This window comes from Schistocerca americana, chromosome 3, assembly GCF_021461395.2.
Source record: "Schistocerca americana isolate TAMUIC-IGC-003095 chromosome 3, iqSchAmer2.1, whole genome shotgun sequence".
Classification (NCBI taxonomy): domain Eukaryota; kingdom Metazoa; phylum Arthropoda; class Insecta; order Orthoptera; family Acrididae; genus Schistocerca; species Schistocerca americana.
The window spans coordinates 170,667,746-170,689,929 of record NC_060121.1 but is presented as its reverse complement, the minus strand read 5'-3'; the positions used below and the strand labels follow the sequence as shown (position 1 = coordinate 170,689,929).

The following is a 22,184-nucleotide window of genomic DNA, read 5'->3' as shown; positions in this document are numbered from 1 at the left end:
AAAATCGAACTGGGATTTCATCCGGACCTGGTAATTTATTTGCTTTCAAAACTTTCTCTATGGCAGAGATGCTTGTTACTATGCCGTCTACACGGGAGTCTCTCCGATGGTCAGATGACGGTATGTTTGTGCGGTTCTCCTGTGTGAACGATTTATTGAACGTGAAATTTAAAACTTCGGCTTTCTTCAGCTGCCACACTAGACTAGTCGACAAGGGACTGAATGGAAGTTTTAGAGCAGCTTAGCGATTTTATGTGAGGCAAGAGTTTTCTCGGATTCTCTGCCAGATCTTTTGGTACGGTGTGACTGTGGTAGTTGTTGTATGCTTCGCGCATAGATCTTTTTACAGACGCAAGAATCTCTGCAAGCCTTCGCTTGTCGTCATTTGATCGTTCCCTTGAGAACAGAGAGTGCAACAGCCTCTGCTTTCTCATCATCCGCCCAATTTTGTTATTAAACCATGGTGGGTCTTTTCCATCCTTTCAAAAAAATGGTTCAAATGGCTCTGAGCACTATAGGACTTAACATCTGTGGTCATCAGTCCCCTAGAACTTAGAACTACTTAAACCTAACTAACCTAAGGACAGCACAAACATCCATGCCCGAGGCAGGATTCGAACCTGCGACCGTAGCAGTCGTGCGGTTCCGGACTGCGTGCCTAGAACCGCTAGACCACCACGGCCAGCTTTCCATCCTTTATCCACATTCTTTACAGACGAATGGAAAAACTGGTAGTAGCCGGCCTCGTGGAAAATCAGTTTGGACTCCGTAGAGATATCGGAACACGTAGGCAATACTGACCTTACGACTTATCTTAGAAGAAAGATTAAGGAAAGGCAAACCTACGTTTCTTGCATAAGAAAAAGCTTTTGCGAATGTTGACTGGAATACTCTCTTTCAAATTCTAGAAGTGGCAGGGGTAAAATATAGGGAGCGAAAGGCTATTTACAATTTGTACAGAAACCAGATGGCAGTTATAAGAGTCGAGGGGCATGAAAGGGAAGCAGTGGTTGGGAAGGGAGTGAGACAGGGTTGTAGCCTATCCCCGATGTTATTCAATCTGTATATTGAGCAAGCAGTAAAGGAAACAAAAGAAAAATTCGGAGTAGGCATTAAAATCCATGGAGAAGAAATAAAAACTTTGAGGTTGGCCGATGACATTGTAATTCTGTCAGAGACAGCAAAGGACTTGAAAGAGCAGTTGAGCGGATTGGACAGTTTCTTGAAAGGAGGATATAAGATGAACATCAACAAAAGCAAAACGAGGATAATGGAATGTAGTCGAATTAAATCGGGTGATGCTGAGAGAGTTAAATTAGGAAATGAGACACTTAAAGTAGTAAAGGAGTTTTCCTATTTGGGGAGCAAAATAACTGATGATGGTCGAAGTAGAGAGGATATAAAATGTAGACTGGCAATGGCAAGGAAAGCGTTTCTGAAGAAGAGAAATTTGTTAACATCGAGTATTGATTTAAGTGTAAGGAAGTCGTTTCTGAAAGTATTTGTATGGAGTGTAGCCATGTATGGAAGTGAAACATGGACGATAAATAGTTTAGACAAGAAGAGAATACAAGCTTTCGAAATGTGGTGCTACAGAAGAATACCGAAGATTAGATAGGTAGATCACATAACTAATGAGGATGTATTGAATAGAATTGGGGAGAAGAGGGCTTCGTGGCACAACTTGACTAGAAGAAGGGATCGATTGGTAGGACATGTTCTGAGGCATCAAGGGATCACCAACTTAGTATTGGAGGGCAGCGCGGAGGGTAAAAATCGTAGAGGGAGACCAAGAGATGAATACACTAAGCAGATTCAGAAGGATGTAGGTTGCAGTAAGTACTGGGAGATGAAGAAGCTTGCACAGGATAGAGTAGCATGGAGAGGTGCATCAAACCAGTCTCAGGACTGAAGACCACAACAACAAACAACATCCACACTATTAGTAGAGAGTCCAGTTAATGCCAATTGAACAATAAGTATATCTCACAAGGAGACGGCACGACCGTGGGGTCGGGGATTTGTCAGAAATTTTGTGTGGTGAAAGAGGACCCCTAACACCTCACGTGGTTAAAGTATTAGGACGCACTACTTGGAAAAATCCCTGGAAAAATCGATCCAAAGTTTCTTAGGTGCCATATCAGTATAAAATGTTAGTCTGTCCTAGATGTTTAGGGCTCGGACTATTACGCCAGAGGTCTCGGGTTCGATTCCTCCTCTGGCACTTTTTTTTTCTTCTGTTTCATTTTCTTTTGTTATTCCACCAATTATTCAGAAAGTTTCCCAAACCTACATTATCTTTAACAAATTAGTTACATTATTGAATAAAAATTATATTCTTTATGTGCAACAACACAATTCATGGCGGTTGGTTTTCCATATTTCATTGTTAAGTTAATGAGGAAAATACATTGGGTTTTTAATCATAATAACAAAGACGATTGGGAAACATTCAATTTTTATACATATAATAATTATAAACAAGAACTGCAGTGGTAATTATCGTAAAAACAAACAAAGCAATAAATCTTGCGACATCTTGCGCAACATATAAAACCGGATTTTTTACAATCACAGGGCTTTTGCAATAAATCTGTACAAAAACATGCCCCATTAACATTTACGAAAATGTTTTGAGTTTCTGACAATTTTAAGGGAAACCAGGAATATTGAATCATGTCTCGGAATGTTGGTGACGATAATTGATGGTGAATTATTGAATGAATTTTTATACAATCTTCCCGGGAATTAATTTCACGATTCTCCTGTAACAATGCGCTGCAATTTTGCAAGGAACAGAAGGAAAAAAAAAAGTGCTGGAGGAGGAATCGAACCCGAGACCTGTGACGTAAGGGTCCGAGCACTAACCTTGTAGGCCAACGGCGACTCCGGAATGGACTAACATTTTATACTCGTACGGCACCTAAGAAACTTTTGATCGATTTTTCTCGGGATTTTCCGGGTAGTGCGTCCTAATATTTTAACCACGTGAGCTGTTAGGGGTCCTCTTTCACCACACAAAATTTCGGACACATCCCCGCCCCACGGTCGTGCCGTCTCCTCGTCAGCGTTAGGTGTGAATCGACCTTAAGTGGACGAATGAGTAGGGAGTGCGCCGCCTGTTGCTGCCGGCACCCCCAGCCCGTGAAGACCGCAGGCAGTGGTGTGCTATACCAGTGCCGGCCTGTCCCACGGCGCCCTTGCTCGTCTCGCCGCGACGCGACGCTGACCTTACACCACATACGTGCGCCCGTCCCAGCGTCGCAGAGTGCGCCGCTTATAGGTTAACGACCAATCAGCAGCCGGCAGTTAGCGGCCGCCGCTCGTTTGTCTAAATGGGCCGTCGACCCTGTTTCGCGGCCTCGCAGGAAGCGAGCGTGACACCTCACACGCCGCGGGCCCCCACCCCGCCTGTCCTCCGAGGCCGACAGACGCTGCTGCTGCCGTCGGCAGTGGCTGGGGATCAAGGTCGTCTGCGACGGGCATCACTGCGGCTCGGCAAAAGAAGCTCCCCTGTGTTCGATAAAGAAAGGCGATCAAACGGAAGTACGTGCGATACGTGGACTACAGGCCAGTACGGAAAACTTACACTACTGGCCATTAAAATCGCTACATCACGAAGATGACGTGCTACAGACGCGAAATTTAACCGATAGGATGACGATGCTGTGATACACAAATGATTAGCTTTTCAGTGCATTCACACAAGTTTGGCGCCCGTGGCGACACCTACAACATGCTGACATGAGGAAAGTTTCCAACAGATTTCTCATACACAAACAGCAGTTGACCGGCGTTGCCTGGTGAAACGTTGTTGTGATGCATCGTGTAAGGAGGAGAAATGCGTACCATCACGTTTCCGGCTTCGATAAAGGTCGGATTGTAGCTTATCGCGATTGCGGTTTACCGTATCGCGACATTGCTGCTCGCGTTGGTCGAGATCCAATGACTGTTAGCAGAATATGGACTCGGTGGGTTCAGGAGGGTAATACGGAGCGCCGTGCTGGATTCCAACAGTCTCGTATCACTAGCACTCGAGATGACAGGCATATTATCCGCGTGGATCGTGCAGCCACGTCTCGATCCCTGAGTCAACACATGGGGACGTTTGCAAGACAAGAACCATCTGCACGAACATTTGGATGACGTTTGCAGCAGCATGGACTATCAGCTGGGAGACCATGGGTGCGGTTACCCTTGACGCCGCTGCATCACAGACAGGAGCGCCTGCGATGGTGTACTCAACAACGAACCTGGGTGCACGAATAGCAAAGCGTCATTTTTTCGGATGAATCCAGGTTCTGTTTACAGCACCGTGATGGTCGCATCCGTGTTTGGCGACATCGCGGTGAACGCACATTGGAAGCGTGTATTCGTCATCGCCATACTGGCATATGACCCGGTGTGATGGTATGGGGTGCCATTGGTTACACGTCTCGGTCACCTCTTCTTCTCATTGACGGCACTTTGAACAGTGAACGTTACATTTCAGATGTGTTACGACCCGTGGCTCTAAACCTCATTCGATCCCTGCGATACCCTACATTTCAGCAAGATAATGCACGACCGCATGTTGCAGGTCCTGTACGGACCTTTCAGGATACAGAAAATGTTCGACTGCTGCCCTGGCCAGCACATTCTCCAGATCTCTCGCCAATTGAAAACGTCTGGTCAATGGTGGCCGAGCAACTGGCACGTCACAATACGCCAGTCACTGCTCTTGATGAACTGTGGTATCGTGTTGAAGCTACATGGGCAGCTGTACCTGTACACGCCATCCAAGCTCTGTTCGACTCAATGCACCCAAATTGCGTGAAAATGTAATTAAAAAAAATGGTTCAAATGGCTCTGAGCACTATGGGACTCAACTTCTGAGGTCATCAGTCGGCTAGAACTTAGAACTACTTAAACCTAACTAACCTAAGGACATCACACACATCCATGCCCGAGGCAGGATTCGAACCTGCGGTCGCGCGGTTCCAGACTGAAGCCACTCCGGCCGGCAAAATGTAATCACATGTCATTTCTAGAATAATATATTTGTCCAATGAATACCCGTTTATCATCTGCATTTCTTCTTGGTGTAGGAATTTTAATGTCCAGTAGTGTAATACAACATCACGTTTTACACATGTTCAAAATTAACGCGATACTTCCGGCACTACCTGAACCATCCGGCCATCCCTATATAATGCAGAATTGACGACCAGATGTCAGGATCTGTCAGTATAAAATGACAAGGTCGTACTGTTTTGTCAGTAGAAAACGGTATGGCAATGTTTCTTGTGGTAAGAATGTGGTTCCCTTATTGCGCTTAAGAAAACGCCAAATGCGGCAGGATGTGATCACATTGCATACTGCAGATGACCAAGTCTGAGACGACGATTGTTTGTATCATCACGAAAATGCACACTGTCATAAAGTAGCATTTCTGAGGCTATGGTGTGTGGACAAGAACGATCTTGAAATGGACTGGCCCGATCTGAACCCAGTCAAACACCTGTGGTATGATTTGGAAAGCCGACTCAGCTTTTCAGGAAGTATGGGCTGCAATTCGTCCACATACATTCACACACCTCAGTGAAAATATTTCAGGCCGTCATAAAGACCAAGGATGGACACACGCAATACTGATGTCCTCTAATAGGTATTCAGACACTTTTGAGGAGATAGTGCACAAATTTCTCCCAACCACCTGGTAGAGGCTGCGAATGAGATGGTCTGGCACATTACCTGAATGGTCATAGTCCTATCTGTACAGCTGGTTACTGAAACTGCAACACCAAGGAGAATCAACAATTTTGGTTACACTGTTATTGATACCGAATGAAACAACAAATTTAATGTTACCAGTCATAGTTCATTTATATCCACAACGAGTTCCTGCATAAAGGCAGAGAAAGGAGCCTGTGACCAGCGGAGGTATTCTATTTTAGTACGATAATGAATGAAGCAGAAGAAATGAATTAAAATTTGTGCTGTGGCTCGGGTCTTCTTGCTTGCTAGGCAAAAAAGCTAACCTTTACACCACCACAGCACGATGTTCAACATTGCTGCACGAACTAGCTGAGTTGAGTGCCCTCCCCAGCACAAACTTCAATTCATATCTTCTGATTATTTTCCCTTACATTGTCACTACTGAAGAGACTTAAATGTCTCATGGAAACATTTAATCATAAAATCTATAAGATCACCTATGGTACCGGACTTTCCCATTACGTCCTATGCTGGGGTGCTACTGCAATGTCGAGGAACCCTGGCAGTAGTGACAATGTAAGGGAAAATAAGCAGAAGATATGAAGTTTGTGTTGGGGAGGGCACTCGACTTAGGTACTTCGTGCAGCAAAGGTGCTTGGTGCTGTGGTGTAGTAATGGTTAGCATTTCTGCCTAACAAGCAACAACACCCGGCTTCGTGTCCTGGCCGCAGTAAAAATTTTTATTCATTCCTTCTGCTTGGATCATTATCGTAGATAATTAAGAGACTTCAATGTCTCAGGGAAACGTTTAATTATAAGATCTATTTTAGCAGTTTTATTTTCACATTTAGACATGCGTTTAGTTTTTAGTTCCGAAATACTGTTTTTATTTTTCCACTATGCAGTGCCCCAGGTTAGTCCAATGTCATAACACAACACACGCGCGTCGTACTAAAACATGTTAATTTACTGAATGATGGATGTTATAAACTTTCGAAACTCTGTGGATATAAATAAGCAGTGACTGGTAACAGTAAACTTGTTGCTTCATTCGATACCAAGAAGGATAGCAAACAACGGAATTTTACGCATTATACGTATGCTATATAGATGGAAGAATATGTGATTAAACTTATAGAAGGTTTGCAGGTATACTGGGCGCAAAATGTAGTACGCAGAGCGGTCACCTGACAGTAACGAGGGCTCTTAACGTGGCTGGGCACCAATTCCATCTGAGCTTAGGCGACGCAGCTACACGCTGCTTCAATCCGTGCCAGCGGCATCAGTAGTAATAGCTGGCGAGTGCTGGCGTGCCAACCTCTCGGTTTCCACTGGGTGAGACACCTGGAAAACTTGTTGGCCAGAGCAACCCTTGAACACTCCGTGTATCGAGTCACGTGTGGAAATACGGGGAACACGAGGTCTTGCCGTATCTTGCTGAAAGACCATACCACGGAGGCTTAGATCATAGCACAGCCACCAATCTTAACAGCTCAGAAATGACCAAATTATTGGTTATCAAAATCAGAGGTGACATAGTGATGATTAGGAAGATGTAAGGTTTATCTTAGTGGCGCGATGCCACAGAGAATAACTTCCCTCACTGGAAAGTTGCCATCTGTTGTTTCTGTAGTCACCGGTCGCAGTCTGTCATACACACGTACGCTTTCCAGACCGTTTAAATAACGCACAAAAATAGATAATAACGTACCAGTTTCAGTTCTGTATGGGAAATACTTTCTGAGAAATTCAAATTTATCTTAAACCTAGATTTCACAGCCTTCCATTATAAGTACCTTCGTGAAACGTTAAAACGATTTTATAATTGCATCAGGGAATGGCTTAAACTGAACGCTTTCTGGCTAAATGGATAATTAAATAGTATTTTCTTCCTAACAGGATAAGTTACGTAATGTTTCCAGTTTAGAGGTAGCAACTAATGTTTGCAATTGCTGGGCATTATTATTTTCCATATGAATAACATAAAAAAAGAAACACACTATACTGGAGTAATACTCTATAGTATTTAATATTTATTTTTATTATAGTTACGTCATATTCATTTAGAGAGATATGCAGGGTGGTGAGAAACAATCTGAAAACATCGTAAGGGTGTTTCAGGACAGGTTGTGCTGATAAATAATTATTAGGAAAAAAATTTTAACTTTGCGTCGTTTCCGAATTAAATAGCATTGAATTTAGCCAGTTTGCGTGCGAATTTAAGCGGTCCGCAAGAGATTGTGTCACCAAACGTGTACTTCACCTGGTTTCCTAAACCCGAACAAAAGAGCTATATAAAAACTGGACGTGCGACGGTATTAACGATAGAACCCGAGCCATAGGTTGAGCATGTTATGGACTGTCGTCTACGCTTTGAGAACTGACACTAATTGTATCTGACTGGCTGCTTGAATTTTCGCACGAAACGGGCTGTTTGGCTAAATTCTATGCTAATTAACTCAGAAATGGTGCAAAGTATCGATTATTATTCTTAGCAATTATTTCTCATTTTAACCTTCCCTGCAATACCCTTACAAGCTATTCAATCTGTTTCTGGCCACCCTGTATAAAATCTTTGTACCTCAAGATACACCGACACCCGATATGTAAAATAATACATATTATAGAACAGTACACCAGTGTCGTGTGTTTTTAATTCATAATATACAAAATATTCTGCCAAGACAAAAGGAAAATGCGACGTGTAAATCTTGGAATTTGTTAATAATTAATGATGAATGAGCGCCTGAATCACATTATGTAATGGTGGCTTAAGAAGCTTATCGTAAAGTAGCTAGTTTAATGATTATAAAAATAAAGTCTTTAATTCCGTCCTGAGAGCTGAAGAAGCTTGCACAGCATAGAGTAGCATGGAGAGCTGCATCAAACCAGTCTCTGGACTGAAGACCACAACAACAACAACAACAACAATAACAATTCCGTCCTTGACACAAGTAATTATTTGTAGTTTATTTGCTTTTAGGAAAATACGAAATTCGGAAAGTGATTAAATTAGATTCTGAGTTGAGCTTTGGTCACGCAGAGAAATTACCGTACTGACCGCGTAGTGCTATGAAGCTGATTCGCTACACTACGATCCAGTCAATCAGAAAGGAGAATGTTCGCTCGTTCTGGAAGCAGGAGAGATTTGTGCGCTCTTCTCTGTAAGAGTCGCTATTGAGCTTTAATAGCGTGGGAGTTTATTGTTTGTGTTCCAGTAATTTGGTAAAGCTAGGTGGTTCGGAAAGTGATGAAATCAGCTGTATTCAGCAATTCCGGAAGTTTTGGGACTTAAAATTTTATTGACTTTCTTCTGATGGGCTAAAATAATTCCGCATGCGATACTGTGCAGTCATATTTCAAAAACGTCAGATTGCTGAATATTGGTGAATAGAAAACTGGCAACTATTGGGGGGCGACTAGTTGAAATTGCTGTTTCTTGGACAGCAGGTAGCGAGTTCTGCACTACACGAGAGAGAATATGCTATGTGAGTGAACGGAAGAGTACAAACTACGAACAAGTATATGATTTCATGTCAGGAACCGTGTGTCATGGTGGGATTAAAAGCAGCTATCGCTAAAGCGATAATACGTCACCGCTACTTTAACCAAGAACTTGTTTTATTTCTTAAAGAGAATTCTGAAACGCTGTAGTGAAATGCTGAATTGATTGCCTCAGTGAAGGATTCCTCATGTTGTATCCTGAGCCCAAAAAACCCAACAGACGAACGTGGTTAATCAGCGTAGTTTCGGGGCACATTCAGTGACGGAAACACACAATAATTGTTTAGACGTTTTATTTTGGAACGAATCGATCACATTAATAAACGTGCATGAAGAGACGTGTAGGGATGACAGTCTTAGAAGATGCAGTCCAAAGTGTTGTACTGGTAGTTGTATAGCTGGTTATATAGCAAGTAGTAATAAATATTCTCACCTCGTAGGCATAATCGGCGTAATAATTCTAACTAGTTTCCTCGGGTTTTTAACGAATCATAAAATCAGCAAGACTCGGTATTTCGACGATCCGCCTGTCCGTGATCTTCAGGATCTGTCAGAAAACCCTAGGAGACTATCAAAATAATTATTATATGTGACAAATGAATGGTTTGTATGGACTGTTTTAGCCATCTAGCTAATAAGCTCCAATGGTGTAAATGGTGTGAAATAAAGTAAATAAATAAACACTGCTCCTGTCAAGTGCCAGTCTGAGGGTGTAATGCATCATCATCCTTGTTTACGTGACGAAAAGACAACCGATATTAAAGTAATTTCTGAGAACATTTCTCATTGAGAACAGCAGTCTGAACAAAGTATTTTAAATGAACACAAATAGTGTCGACCGCAAAAAAACATTTATTTCGTGGCTACTGATTTCGGACGTCGTTGATATTCGTGGAATGATAACATCTGCTCCGTTCACCGCCACCGCCTACCATCATGGAACGAGGTCTGAAGATGTTCAAAAGCCAACCGAAACCAGTTGTCACTAAATAATTGTGTTTTGAGGTCGAACTGTTTGTATTCATTTAAGATATTTTGGTGTTTCTTTTGCGGGAGTTGTCCAGCAGAGTTCTCTAAGCACTACAACGGCACAGTCATCTTGGTGAAAGCCCAGAGGGAAGTTCTGTATAGTCCATCTGAAGATGTACAAGGCACAAAACGGTTAATTGAATGTTTTGTGTACGAGGCCAATATCGATACTGTCTGTTTATCGTGGAACCCTGAACATGTTTTCAATGTCGAACTTTATGACATTATCGACAGAAAGAAGCTTTAACCAAAGGGTCATCACTGCTACTGAAAACTCATATCATTTTCTCACACAAGATACACAGGGTGTCACAGGAGGCATGGTAAATATTCAGGGGTATGACAGGAACGGTCATTGGAAGCAAAATGTCTAGTAAACATGGGCTCTAAAACGCATACATTAAGAGCTATGAGCACATCTTCATCTTCGATTCGGTGAAACAAATCTCTTCTACTGCAAGTTCTTTGGTTTCCGTAATTTGGGGGATGGCAGTATCGACCAAAATAAAAAAATCTCCAGTCAGCATGGACTCTAAAGTGCATGCATTAAGAGCTTGAATAATTGTTCATCTTTGCTACCGTGAAGTAATCACAGCTCTTAAGGTACGCATTTGGAGCCCCTGTTTGCTACACAGTTTTTATTGTTTTGGAACATATTACCTCATCTCAAAATATGGGTAGCAAAGAGCCTGCAGCAGAAGTACTTTGCTTCATAGTATTGAAGATGAAGAAGTGCTCATAGCTCTTAACGTATGAATTTTAGAGGCCACGTTTATTGGACATTTTTGCTTCGATTGATTGTTCCTGTCATATCCCTGAACACTGAGTACTTCTCCTGGGACACCCTGAATATTAAATATTGGACACATACGAACAACTACAGCACATCTTTGTCCACTTCTGAAAGGCTTTCGACAGTGTGTCATATTGTCGACTCGTGTGAATCAATAATCATAAGGAGTAGTTTCTGTGCTATGTGAATAGCGTGAAAAATTTTTGAGTATTAGAAGACAGTGAGTTGCACTGGGTGGCGGATCCTTATCAGAAACGAAAGCAACGTTGAATGTAAGCCTAAGGAAAATATATACAAAATGTACTTAAGAAGATTAATGAGGTAATTATGAGATAAAATTTCTCATTGAAATTGCTGTTGTCTATAGTATGACAACACCTCTCGATCGTTATAAGGAACAATTGAACAACCTATTTACACTTAGTTACGAGGGTTGTCCAGAAAGTAAGTTCCGATCGGTCGCGAAATGGAAACCACTGGGAAAATCCGGTAAAGCTTTGCACATATGTGTGGGGCAGTGTCTCTAGTATGCCCGTAGATCGTGTCGCGTCGCTCTGTTCAGTTTTGAGTGAACAGTGAGCACGTAAAGATGCGTAGGGAATAGCATCTCGCATCAAGTATTAGGGCCTGGTTAGAAATTTCCCCTATGTCACGCAGTCCACATAACACAACTGTCGAGCAGTTCCTTCTTCATGCCAATTCTCTGCCGCACACTGCAGGGGCAATGAAGACGCTCCTGCAGCGTTTCCGGTGAGAGTGATCACCCACTATACAGCCCGTAATTGGCTCCCCCTGAGTCTCACCTCTGCTCGCGGGAACCGCTGGCTGTGAAGACAAACTTTTTCCACAGACAACGAGCTACAGACCACTGCAGATAACTGGCCGAAAGCACAGGCGGCTGCTTTCTATGACGAGGATAATGGAAAGTTGATACAACACTACGACAGAACTCGAAGATGGAGCGGCGACTATGTAGAGAAGTATATGGAAGTTGTAGCTAACTGTTGCAAATAAAACATTTCTGGTTTACACTGTAGTTTCCATTTCGCTACCGATCGGAACTTACTTTCTGGACAACCCTCGTATATTGACAGATAGCTCTTCGTAAGTACATAAAAATACAAAATGTGCATAAACCAGATAAAGAGCGCAACAGTATCCTTTTACAGATTGCTGGTAATATTGTGGAAACCGCTCCGCTTCCTTCATAATTGTATTTCGTAATGAGCATCTCAACCAAGAGCTGAAAGTTTATCAAATCTCGTGCACGCCACCAAATGAGACTGCTGTCTGTCACATTTCATAGTAGCGATATTGATTGATGCAAAGCATCCTGTCATCCTCACATATGGGGATATCGTTGGCGAGTATCATGTTCGGCGTGAATGACACATAAACAAACGTGTTAACAGCTAATTATGTTCGGCTTTGTGACATTTACAGTGCATTTGTTGCTCATGTTAGTCATCAGGCCACGAGTTGATTTTAGTTCGAGGCTTACAGAAAAAGTGGTAGTTCATCCTTGTTATCTGCTGGCTTCTAGCTTTAAGCTCTACACTTGGACAGAGTATGTGGAAATGATTCAGTAGCATCTGCAGTAGAAGAAAACGCAGCTCCCTACTTGACGCAGGAAGTCGTGTTGACCAACTGAACACAGCACCCAAACAGTCACACGATGCTGTAGATTGTTAACATCCGAAAGATAATCACTCATTATTTGTGACTTTACACACGATCATGTTTTGCATTTATGATATTCGAATGCTGATTGCTGATGGATACTTTGTCGATTATATGATAGAGATCCACTCTTTATAAGCAGTCACCTACGAGGACACTTGCTATAATTCCGTCTCACAACATGTATCTCTTGACTTCATTCAGAACGATCCGTTATCTTTCGTACTGTGGACTCTAGACAGGAAAAGATGACCTTCTTTGTAGGCAACCCACATTGCCGCTGTGCAGAGCAGTGATGTTGCTAGGCGCTGAATGTAGCTCAACACGGAATAAAGTAAAAAAAAAAAAAAAAATAAATAAATAAAAAATAAAAAAAATACTTTAGACGATTAGAGTTGGCCCTGAATGCATGTGTATAGTATCTATTTAACAACAGGTTGTTGGATCATATAGGTCATTTGTATCCTAATTCAGGATGACTGTGACTGGGCAGGCTACACACATGCTCTGCTGTCCTCCTCGGTTTCATAGACACTGTTGTCCTCAATATCCTTCCTCATTTATCAAACATATATCATCATTTCACAAGTGCAATATTAAACTTATTAAATTCCTCCATGTGCAGAGGGTGCTGTTCTCCTTCATCTGAATATCCAGTTAATGAAATGCCGCTCCAGTTAATGATACATACTTCACACGATTAGGTTAGGGAGTCAACCAGGCCATTTTCAAGTGGTTGTTGTGCTGTTCTGAAGCAATGTTCATCCACTTAAAAGTAACCGGGATGCGAAAGCCGAAACCGGCAATGGACTGAAGTAACGTACGTATCGGCAACTGCAGCTGCCTTTCATTAATACAGAAATTGGTACGTCCATCATCGTAGTAGTACTTTGCATACTACTAAATATTTCCCCATCTCCTTCTCCCTTAGACTAGATAAAAGCTCTACGTGTTATCATCGGCATAGCTTCGTGATCTGCATATCTCAGCCGTCTTCTTCCTGTCCAACAGTGAACCAGGGACCAGTGTTCGTGTCACATTGTTAGCACTACCGAAGCTTTCCACGTTCCATCGATTCTGTTAATCTCTGTCTTCTTTCTTTTTTTATTTTTTAATCTCATCTGATGATCTAACTTTATTATTTGATCCTCTGACATGTCGTTGGTTAGAAGACAGTAAGTAACAGAACTCAGTATATGGTTCTAGTAGGCGAGTGTTCATAAAAGACAATGGTATCATCAGCAGCGTCAAGGAAAATTAATAGCACTGCTCATGTTCTCTGTAGGCTATGACGGATAGGGTGACCAGCAATCTGCGACTCGTTCATTCATTTCGGTGTCCGGTCAGCATTTCCAAAAAATATCAGCTGCGATAACTTTGTCATTTCTTTCGTTAACATCTTGTATTGTGCACGGGTTGCCCAGGAAGGGGCATACAAGTAGGTGGCTTGTATATTCTTCAGCCCCGCAGTCGCAATAGGTGCCTGCGCTCGGTGGAAGGATTCCTCATTTCTTCAGGTTGGTCTTGCATCGGGGGACGCCGTTGAGGGACCTCCACACGGGGCTTTTTAGGTTTGCGCCAGGAGCTAGGTCTTCTTTTGGTGAGACGTCTACGGGCAGCGAGCTCTTCCATATTGCAAGACGAATTGCCTCTGGTGCTCCCTTCAGTGGTGCAGTCCTAGCAAGGTATCGCTTGCGGGATTTAAGGCAGCATCTTGCTGCCTGATGACCATACAGAGGTGTCGGCGATCATTCTCCGGATGTTGGGTAGGACTAGTCCAGCAATCGGATACAATTTCTGCACTGGTGTTGGCTTAAGGCATCCTGAGACGATCCTAGCAGTATCGTTGAGCGCAGTATCGACTTGCTTAGCATATGCTGAAGCGTTCGACTCAGGAGCAGCATACTCAGCGGCTGATACACAAAGCGCAAGTGCAGAAGTACTTAGGAGGTGCGGGTTTGCTCCCCAGCTGCTGCCAATCAGCTTCTTAAGCACCCCATTGCGAGAATGACTTTCTGTTTCACGTTTAGGCATTGCTGCCTGTACGTTAGAGTCCTGTGCAGTGTGACACCTAGGTAGACTGGTGTTGGGTAATGTTTCAGTTGCTCTCCTCGCCATGGGGTGTCCAGCTTTTGCTGCGCTTCCGTGTTTCGTAAGTGGAAGGAACTCACTTGAGTTTTACTGGGATTGGGCTTCAGGTGGTTGGCGTCGTAGTACTCGGAGAGTTCATCCATTGCTAGAGACAGTTTTCCCTCTAAAGGTTGGCCCCTGAACAGCTACTGCTGTGTCAACGGCATAGATGAAGAGCCTAGTACTTGCTGATATTGGCTGATTATTTGTGTACGGATTGTACGGTGCTGGAGCAAGCACACTGACTTGGGGAGACCGTTCTTCTGCGTTCGCCGTCTACGCCTCCTATCCTGTATTGAAACTTGGAATCTTCTGTTCTGAAGGAAGGTGCTGATAAGGGATGTAGTCCTTAGAGAGGTTATACACTTTCTTTAACTTTTTCCTATGATTCAAATCGTCGTATGCAACTGTTAGATCAACAAAAGCGACTGCAGTAATCTCATCACGCTCAAAACTATCCTCGACGTGCTGGGTTAGATTCAAGACCTGACTACAGCATGATTTGCCAGCACGAAAGCCTGCTTGTTGTGGGATAAACTTCACTTCTAGGGTGGAACTGATTCGGTTAAGTATCAGCCGTTCTAATATCTTGAAGGTGTGGCATAAAAGGGAGATAGGTCGAAAATTTGTTTAGTCGTTTTGTTCCCTTCCAGGTATAAGTATTGCAATGATTCGAGACTTCCGCCACATTTTGGGGATGTGTAGCTTGGCGACAGATGTGTTCATTAGGTTTAGTAGCCACTCCATCGTTTTACAGCCGAAGTTCTTTACCTGTTCAACCATAAGATCATCGACAACTGCTGCTTTATGCATCTTCAAACTGGAGATGGCAGCTTCGAGTTCAGCCATGGAGAGGGGGTCCCTAAGAAAATGATGTTCTGTTTCTGGGTCGCGCTGAAGAGCTTCTTTGGGCGTCCTCCCTTTTATTTTGCCGTTCTGCAGGAGCCGGGTTGTCACTTTATCAAGAGTCATACTCGCAAAATTGTCTTAAGACTTTACAGGGTCGCCACTCAGGATTTTAAGCAGTTTTCAGGGATGTTTACTGTTCAGCTTCATTTCGAGGTTTTCTACCAGGTTACTGCACTTGACCTTGCGAGTTGCTGAAATGGCTTGCAGGAGTATTTCACCAGCTTGGATAGTTTCTTCCGCAAATGGATCCTAATCATACAGAGTTTCGTTTCTTTGTAACAACAGTTCTGGACATGGCTGGAACATACTGAGTTCTGCATCCTCTCGGAATAGCTTTCCTCGAAACTTTTTGGACGCATTTGATGAAGTTTTCGTACATTTCAGGTTGCGGTGGAATGTTTATCACTTTTGAGTCAAGCCCTTCACTGAACGTCTGCCTGTCAGCCATCTTGAAGTTAAACTTCCTCTCGAATTGTACCTCTTCAGGATTCACAGTGCATATGACAGGTCTATGTTGGGTACGGCGGATGGGCTCTCCTACAGACGTCGTACATTGTACAGCTACCTTTGAAGAAACAAAGATGTTGCCTGGGTTGTACCCTCTTTTCCACATGCCACTGTTAAAAGAAGGTGGGAGCTTCGGATCATGGATCAGATGTAGGTCATGAGCCTCAGCCCATGTTTCTACACTGTTTGTGTCGGTATCTGGGTATCCCCATGATGTGCTTCTGCAATTGAAGTCGCCTATGACTAAGAACACGTCCTGATCGTTGAAGTTGGCTGGTGTTTTAATGCTGAAATTGGCATCGGGCGATCTGTAGACCGATGTTACACAGAATAATGGAGCTCGCAGTGTGAGGAGCTCGATGTTGTCTTCAGTCTGTGAGGTTGATGTGATATTCACATTAGGTTTGGGAAAGATGGCACTGCCGAATTTGTCGTGAGGCCTTTCCAGTATTAATTCCATACCAGCAATTCTTGGACGGTTTTTAGTACTTCCCCAGCGTGTATCCTGGACTAACAGAATGTCACATGTATATTTTTGACATAAATTTGCTACTAAAACTTCTTTCTCTCGGTAAAATGCCTCGATGATTATGGAGATAAAAACAAATTGTCTTGAGAAAGACCGGTCGGAATGCAGTTCATCTGAATGGAGACCGGTTGTGAATGGATCTGCCGTCAGCGCACTTCGTAGCGTTTTCCGACATTACCCACGCTACACGCGATTGCTACTCATTTCTTGTTCTTCTCTTATTGCAATCTTCGTGGACGTTCCTTTCATGTACATCTGCGACTGATTTCCGATGACTGACTGTAGAGGACACCGGATGACTTTATTCTACGTTTTGTGAAGTACAGCAACTTACTTTGAAAGTAGAAAACTGTAATTTAATGCAGATGAATAGGGAAAATATTCGTGCGATGTTTTTTTGACAAAAGACATGGGATACTTTCTAATGTGGTGACGGATGCCGTTTTTCCCGGCGTAGTGCACTGGCTCTAGGTGGTATAGACTCAACAAGGCGTTGGAAGTTCACGGCAGAATTACTGAGCCATACTGCCTCTACAGCCGCCCGCAACGACGAAGATGTTCCCGGTGCAGGATTTTGTGCACGAACTGAACTCTCGATTATGTCCCATAAATGTTCGATGGGATTCATGTCGGGTGATTTGTGTGGCCAAATCATTCGCTCGAATTGTCCAGAATGTTCTTCAAACCAATCGGAAACAAATGAGGCCCGGTGACATGTCGCATTGTCATCCGTAAAAGTTCCGTCGTTGTTTAAGACCATGAAGTCCACAAAAGACTACAAATGGTCTCGCAGTGGCCGAACGTAACCATTTCCCAGTCAATCAACGGTTCAGTCGGACCAGAGGCCCCAATCCATTCTGTGTAAACACAGCCCACACCATTCTGGAGCCACCACCAGCTCGCACGATGCCTTGTTGACAACTTCGATCCATGTCTTCGCGCGGTCTGCGCCACACTCGAATCCTACAAACTGAAATCGGGACTCATCTAACCAGACGACCGTTTCCCAGTCGTAAAGAGTCCAACTGATATGGTCACGAGCCCTGGAGAAGCACTGCAGGCGATGTCGTGCTGTTAGCAACGGAAGTCGCGTCGGGTCGGTCGTTTGCCACAGTAGCCCATTAACGCCAAATTTCGTCCCACTGTCCTAACGGATACGTTCGTCGTACATCCCGTATTGCCTTCTCCGCAATAACTTCCATGATTTTATCGTATTGCCAAGCTACATGCTGTAGCATTTTAAACAGACTGTTTCATGTTCCAAGGCTCTCTGTATCGAATTCAAGTCAACAGTTTTCTTCACGAAACGAACAGTATCTTTGGTAGCGTAAGTTATGCAGTAAACCATTCCGACTTCATTTTTCAAATCACTGTCGTCGAAAATATGCTCGTGGGCTTTGTTCTAAACAAGTGTAATGCATGCGTAATGCTGAAAGGATTGCAATGCTTCTTGTATAGCCTCTAAGAAAAAATAAAACGACGCAGCACTATCCGAACAGGACGGGAATCGGTACAATTGACGTACATCAACAGAAAAATAAAAGATTACAGTTTCAGAAAAACTGCTTGATTTATTGAAGAGAAAGAGCTTTGCAAACTGAGCAATTCAGTAACGTGTTGGTCGACCTGTGGCCCTTATCCAAGCAGTTATTAGGGTTGGCTTGGATTGACAGAGTTGTTGGACGTCCTTCTGAGAGAAATTGTACCACATTCTGTCTGATTGGAGCGTTTGATAGTCAAATGCCGAGTGAGCTTGAGGGGCCTGCCCAAAGTTCTAAGTTGGGGAGAGGTGCTTCAAATTTGCTGGCCAAGGTAGGATTTAGCAGCAACGAAGACAAGCATTAGAAACTCTCAGCTGTGTGGTGGCAGGCATTATCTTGCTGAAATGTATGCCCAGGGTGGACTGGCAAGAAGGGCAACAAAACAGGCTAGAATATCGTCGAGGTATTGCTGTGCTGTAAAGATGAAGCGGATGACAACAAAGCGTCCTGCTATGAGATGAAATGGCACTCCGGACCATCACTCCTAGTTGTCAGGCCGTATGGCGGGCAACAGTGAGATTGGTATCCCCCCGCTGTGGCGTCTTCAGATACGTCTTCGGCGTGGAACTGCATTGACTCGAGTAGAAATGTCTTTAGTAATGAGTCCCGCTTCGAAATTACCTCCGATGACTAGCGGAAATGGGTTGGAGGGGACCCATACAACGGATGGATACCAATCTCAGTGTCGTCCGCTATACCCCCCCAGAACCAAGAGTGATGGTGCTGGGCGCCATTTGAGCTCATAGTAGGACACCTTGGGTATCATCCCCGGCACCGTTACAGCACAGCGCTAGGTCGACGATATTCTACGCTCCATTTCGTTGCTCTCCATGCAAGGCATCCTGCGCTCACCTTTCAGCAAGGTAATGCCCGCCTGCACATGGTAGGAGTTTCTGATGCTTTTATTCGTGCTTGCCAAACCCTATCTTGTCCAGTAACGACGAGCAATCTCTTCCCAACTGAGAAAGTTTGGAGCATTATGAACAGGGACCTCGAACCATTTCGGGATTTTGACAATCTAGCGCGCCAGTTGGGCGGAGTTTGGCACAGTATCCCTTGGGAACAACGCTATCAATAAATGCGAAGCCGAATAACTGCTTGCATAATGGACAGAGGTTGACCGAAGCGTTGCTGACTTGCTCAATTTGTGAAACTCTTTCTCTTGAATAGATCAACTAATTTTTCTGAAATTGTTTGTCTGTACACGTACATCTCATCCAATGATAATCGTCCCATTCGGATAAATCCTTCGTGGTACATCTTTTTCTCTCTCTGTAAGAGAGTATTAGCCCTTCGGTCAGTGAAAAATGAAATCTTATTCAACTTCTCGGATTTAGCCATACTTAATGTTTCCTCAATGAAGTTCTTAATAAATTGCTCACATTTTTTCTTCTGCAAAAGAATGAATTTCCACCAATATCAAATTTCGCAAGGCGTAAGCGTGATAAAAAAAAGTGGGTGGTAATAGTTGGATACCTTTTCCGATACTTATTTGTTCATATGTCTGCAGTACATGCACATACATTGTCACCTACGGCCTGGACACTACTGGGCATCATACTCGCCGAATTTCATCGGTTTGTGTTTTTCAGTTTCTTGACAAAAAAATAAGTATTTTTTATACCTCCATATACCGTAGTCCGTTTAGGGAAAGCAAGCATTATGTGAATGTGGGACAGGGACTCCAGGCCTAAGCCGACCTATCACTCATTCGCGTTAGTAAGGGGCAGGGAAAACGTTGTGAGAGAGGCGAGAGGCGGTGCTCACCTATCCAGGAGCACATGTCGTCCGAGGTGGGCAGCGAGGAGGAGTTGGAGCGCAGCTGCGGCAGCAGCACGGCCGAGAAGCCGATGGGGAAGCCGTTGACGACGGTGAGCAGGAAGCAGGCGCCCGCCACCAGCAGCTCCGCGCGAAGCCGGCGCCACGCGAGCCTCCTGTCCGCCTGCGGGGGCGGGGGCGGGGGCGGCACCGGGCCCAGCAGCGCCTCCGCCGGCTCCTTGTGCGCCGCCGCCACCAGCTCCAGCCGCCCGCCGCCGCCGTTCAGCATCGGCGCGTCGCACCTGCGCACACACCAAACGATCCTGCTACTGCACGTGGACTGCGTTTTGCGCGGTTTACTGGTCACCTCGCCGGGACTGTGGGCAGTGATATCTGCGTTGTTGATAGGGGCCAACTTTTGATGTCGTAGCTACTAGTCTCTGTCGTCAGTCCTCGATAACCGCCGACATATCGGCTGGTTAATACCCAGTCGTAGTCACGGCACAAATGGAACGAGAGATCTCTGTGTATGGAAACTTGAACCGTTGGGGGTGGGGGTACGTCAGCTACGGCATATATAGGAAGGTAACACTTTCGTAAACAACTAGTGTCAGAACAAAACCAAAAGTAACCAACGCCAGACGTTGTTGAGAGTCAAATATTAATTATTAAACTGGTGCGTAAGTTCCAAGAGTTTTTGGTTTGCATGTTGATATACTTGTTGCTATAGGTTTATTTATTGATTGTCAGTTTTTATTTGCAGTTCATTTTATACAGAGGGGCCCAAAAAAATATATCCTCTGTTTAAAAGTCCATAATTGCAAACTAATTGACGGAGTTGTCTCATTTTTGGTGAAAGTGTAGCTTAAAGTCCAACTTAAATATATCACTGTAGGTGTTCGAAATGGTCACCATTAAAATCCACACACAAACGATGCCTTCGAACTGCAGCACGAACTACTGACTGCAACGTGTTCACTTGGATATTTGCACATGAATGTACGATGGATTCTCGAAGCTCATCCAATGTGCGTGGCTTTTGTCGATAAATGACGTCCTTTAGTGTTCCTCACAGGTGAAAATCCAGAGGAGTTAGGTCTGGAGAACGTGGTGGATACTTCACAACACCTCTACGGCCTATCCATCTTCCTGGTAGGTTTTCGTCGAGATACGCCCTAACACGATTTTGGTAGTGGGCTTGGGCACCATCTTGTTGAAAGTAAACTCTTCCGTCTCCATACAAGTCTCGGATGGCAGGTAAAATGGATGTCTGAAGCTTCTGAAGGTACACCTCACCGGTAACTGTGCCGTCAAAGAAGAATGGCCCAATCAAGCCCCGGTAAGACAACCCACACCACACATTTACTCCTAGCAAATTAACGGCTTTGTCTGCATGGACGTTCGGATTTTCGGCTGCCCAGTAGATACAATTGTGGCGATTTACTGTACCATTGAGTTTGAACTGTGCCTCATCAGACCACACAATCATCTCTGCACTCTCTCCATCGTTGCGCACCATGTTAGTAAACCACTAGCAGCACTCCATTCTACGATCTGGGCCGTCCTCATTCATTGAACACCAAAACGAGGCGGCCAGAAAGTGTGGCTACTGGCGTGCCGTTGCCGTGGTCAGCCCGTCTTCGTCAGGACTGCGAGCGCAGACCTCTGGTCCGCAATATGAAAACCAGTGGGTGGTATCGCTGAATCTGCTGCAACGATGTTTTGGTCCGCTCCGTACCTATTGGCGTCCGCGGCCCATTTGCGACCACTGTGGCTAACCTGCTGGTTCACTGAGTAGCGCCGAAAAATAGTATCTCCGCAACAGTTGCATCAGTATCGTCAACTTGTAATACCTTCATTTTGACTCGAACAATTCGAAAGTATAGATCTTTAAATGGTTCGTCTCAAAAGTTTTATGAATTCAGTAAGTATCAGACAAATTGTTAAATTTTCCTAAAGTACAGCTCTTGATGTTACACTGGTAAGATTAAAAACAATCCTAATATCACATATTTACGAATATTCTGGAAATTACCTGAAACGAACACTCCAAGCGTCTAGATGACGAGACAAATTAAGGATAGTACAAAAAAACCTGAAGAGAAAA

At 44.0% G+C, this 22,184-nt stretch overlaps 1 protein-coding gene and 1 long non-coding RNA gene across 2 annotated transcripts in view; both read right to left on the bottom strand.

Moving 5' to 3' along the window:
* The window catches only part of LOC124605950 (facilitated trehalose transporter Tret1-like), a gene marked incomplete at its 5' end in the record, with an annotated part of 53,475 nt that extends 33,199 nt beyond the window's left edge, over nucleotides 1-20,276 (bottom strand). Inside the window, one exon of the mRNA XM_047137911.1 lies at nucleotides 20,087-20,276. Coding sequence (XP_046993867.1) covers nucleotides 20,087-20,276 — 190 coding nt within the window. The remainder of the gene's footprint in view (nucleotides 1-20,086) is intronic.
* A 1-nt stretch (nucleotide 20,277) lies between these two features.
* Nucleotides 20,278-22,184, bottom strand: part of LOC124605403 — a 198,565-nt gene continuing 196,658 nt past the window's right edge. The window contains exon 3 of the long non-coding RNA XR_006978639.1: nucleotides 20,278-20,379. This is a non-coding gene — a long non-coding RNA (uncharacterized LOC124605403). The remainder of the gene's footprint in view (nucleotides 20,380-22,184) is intronic.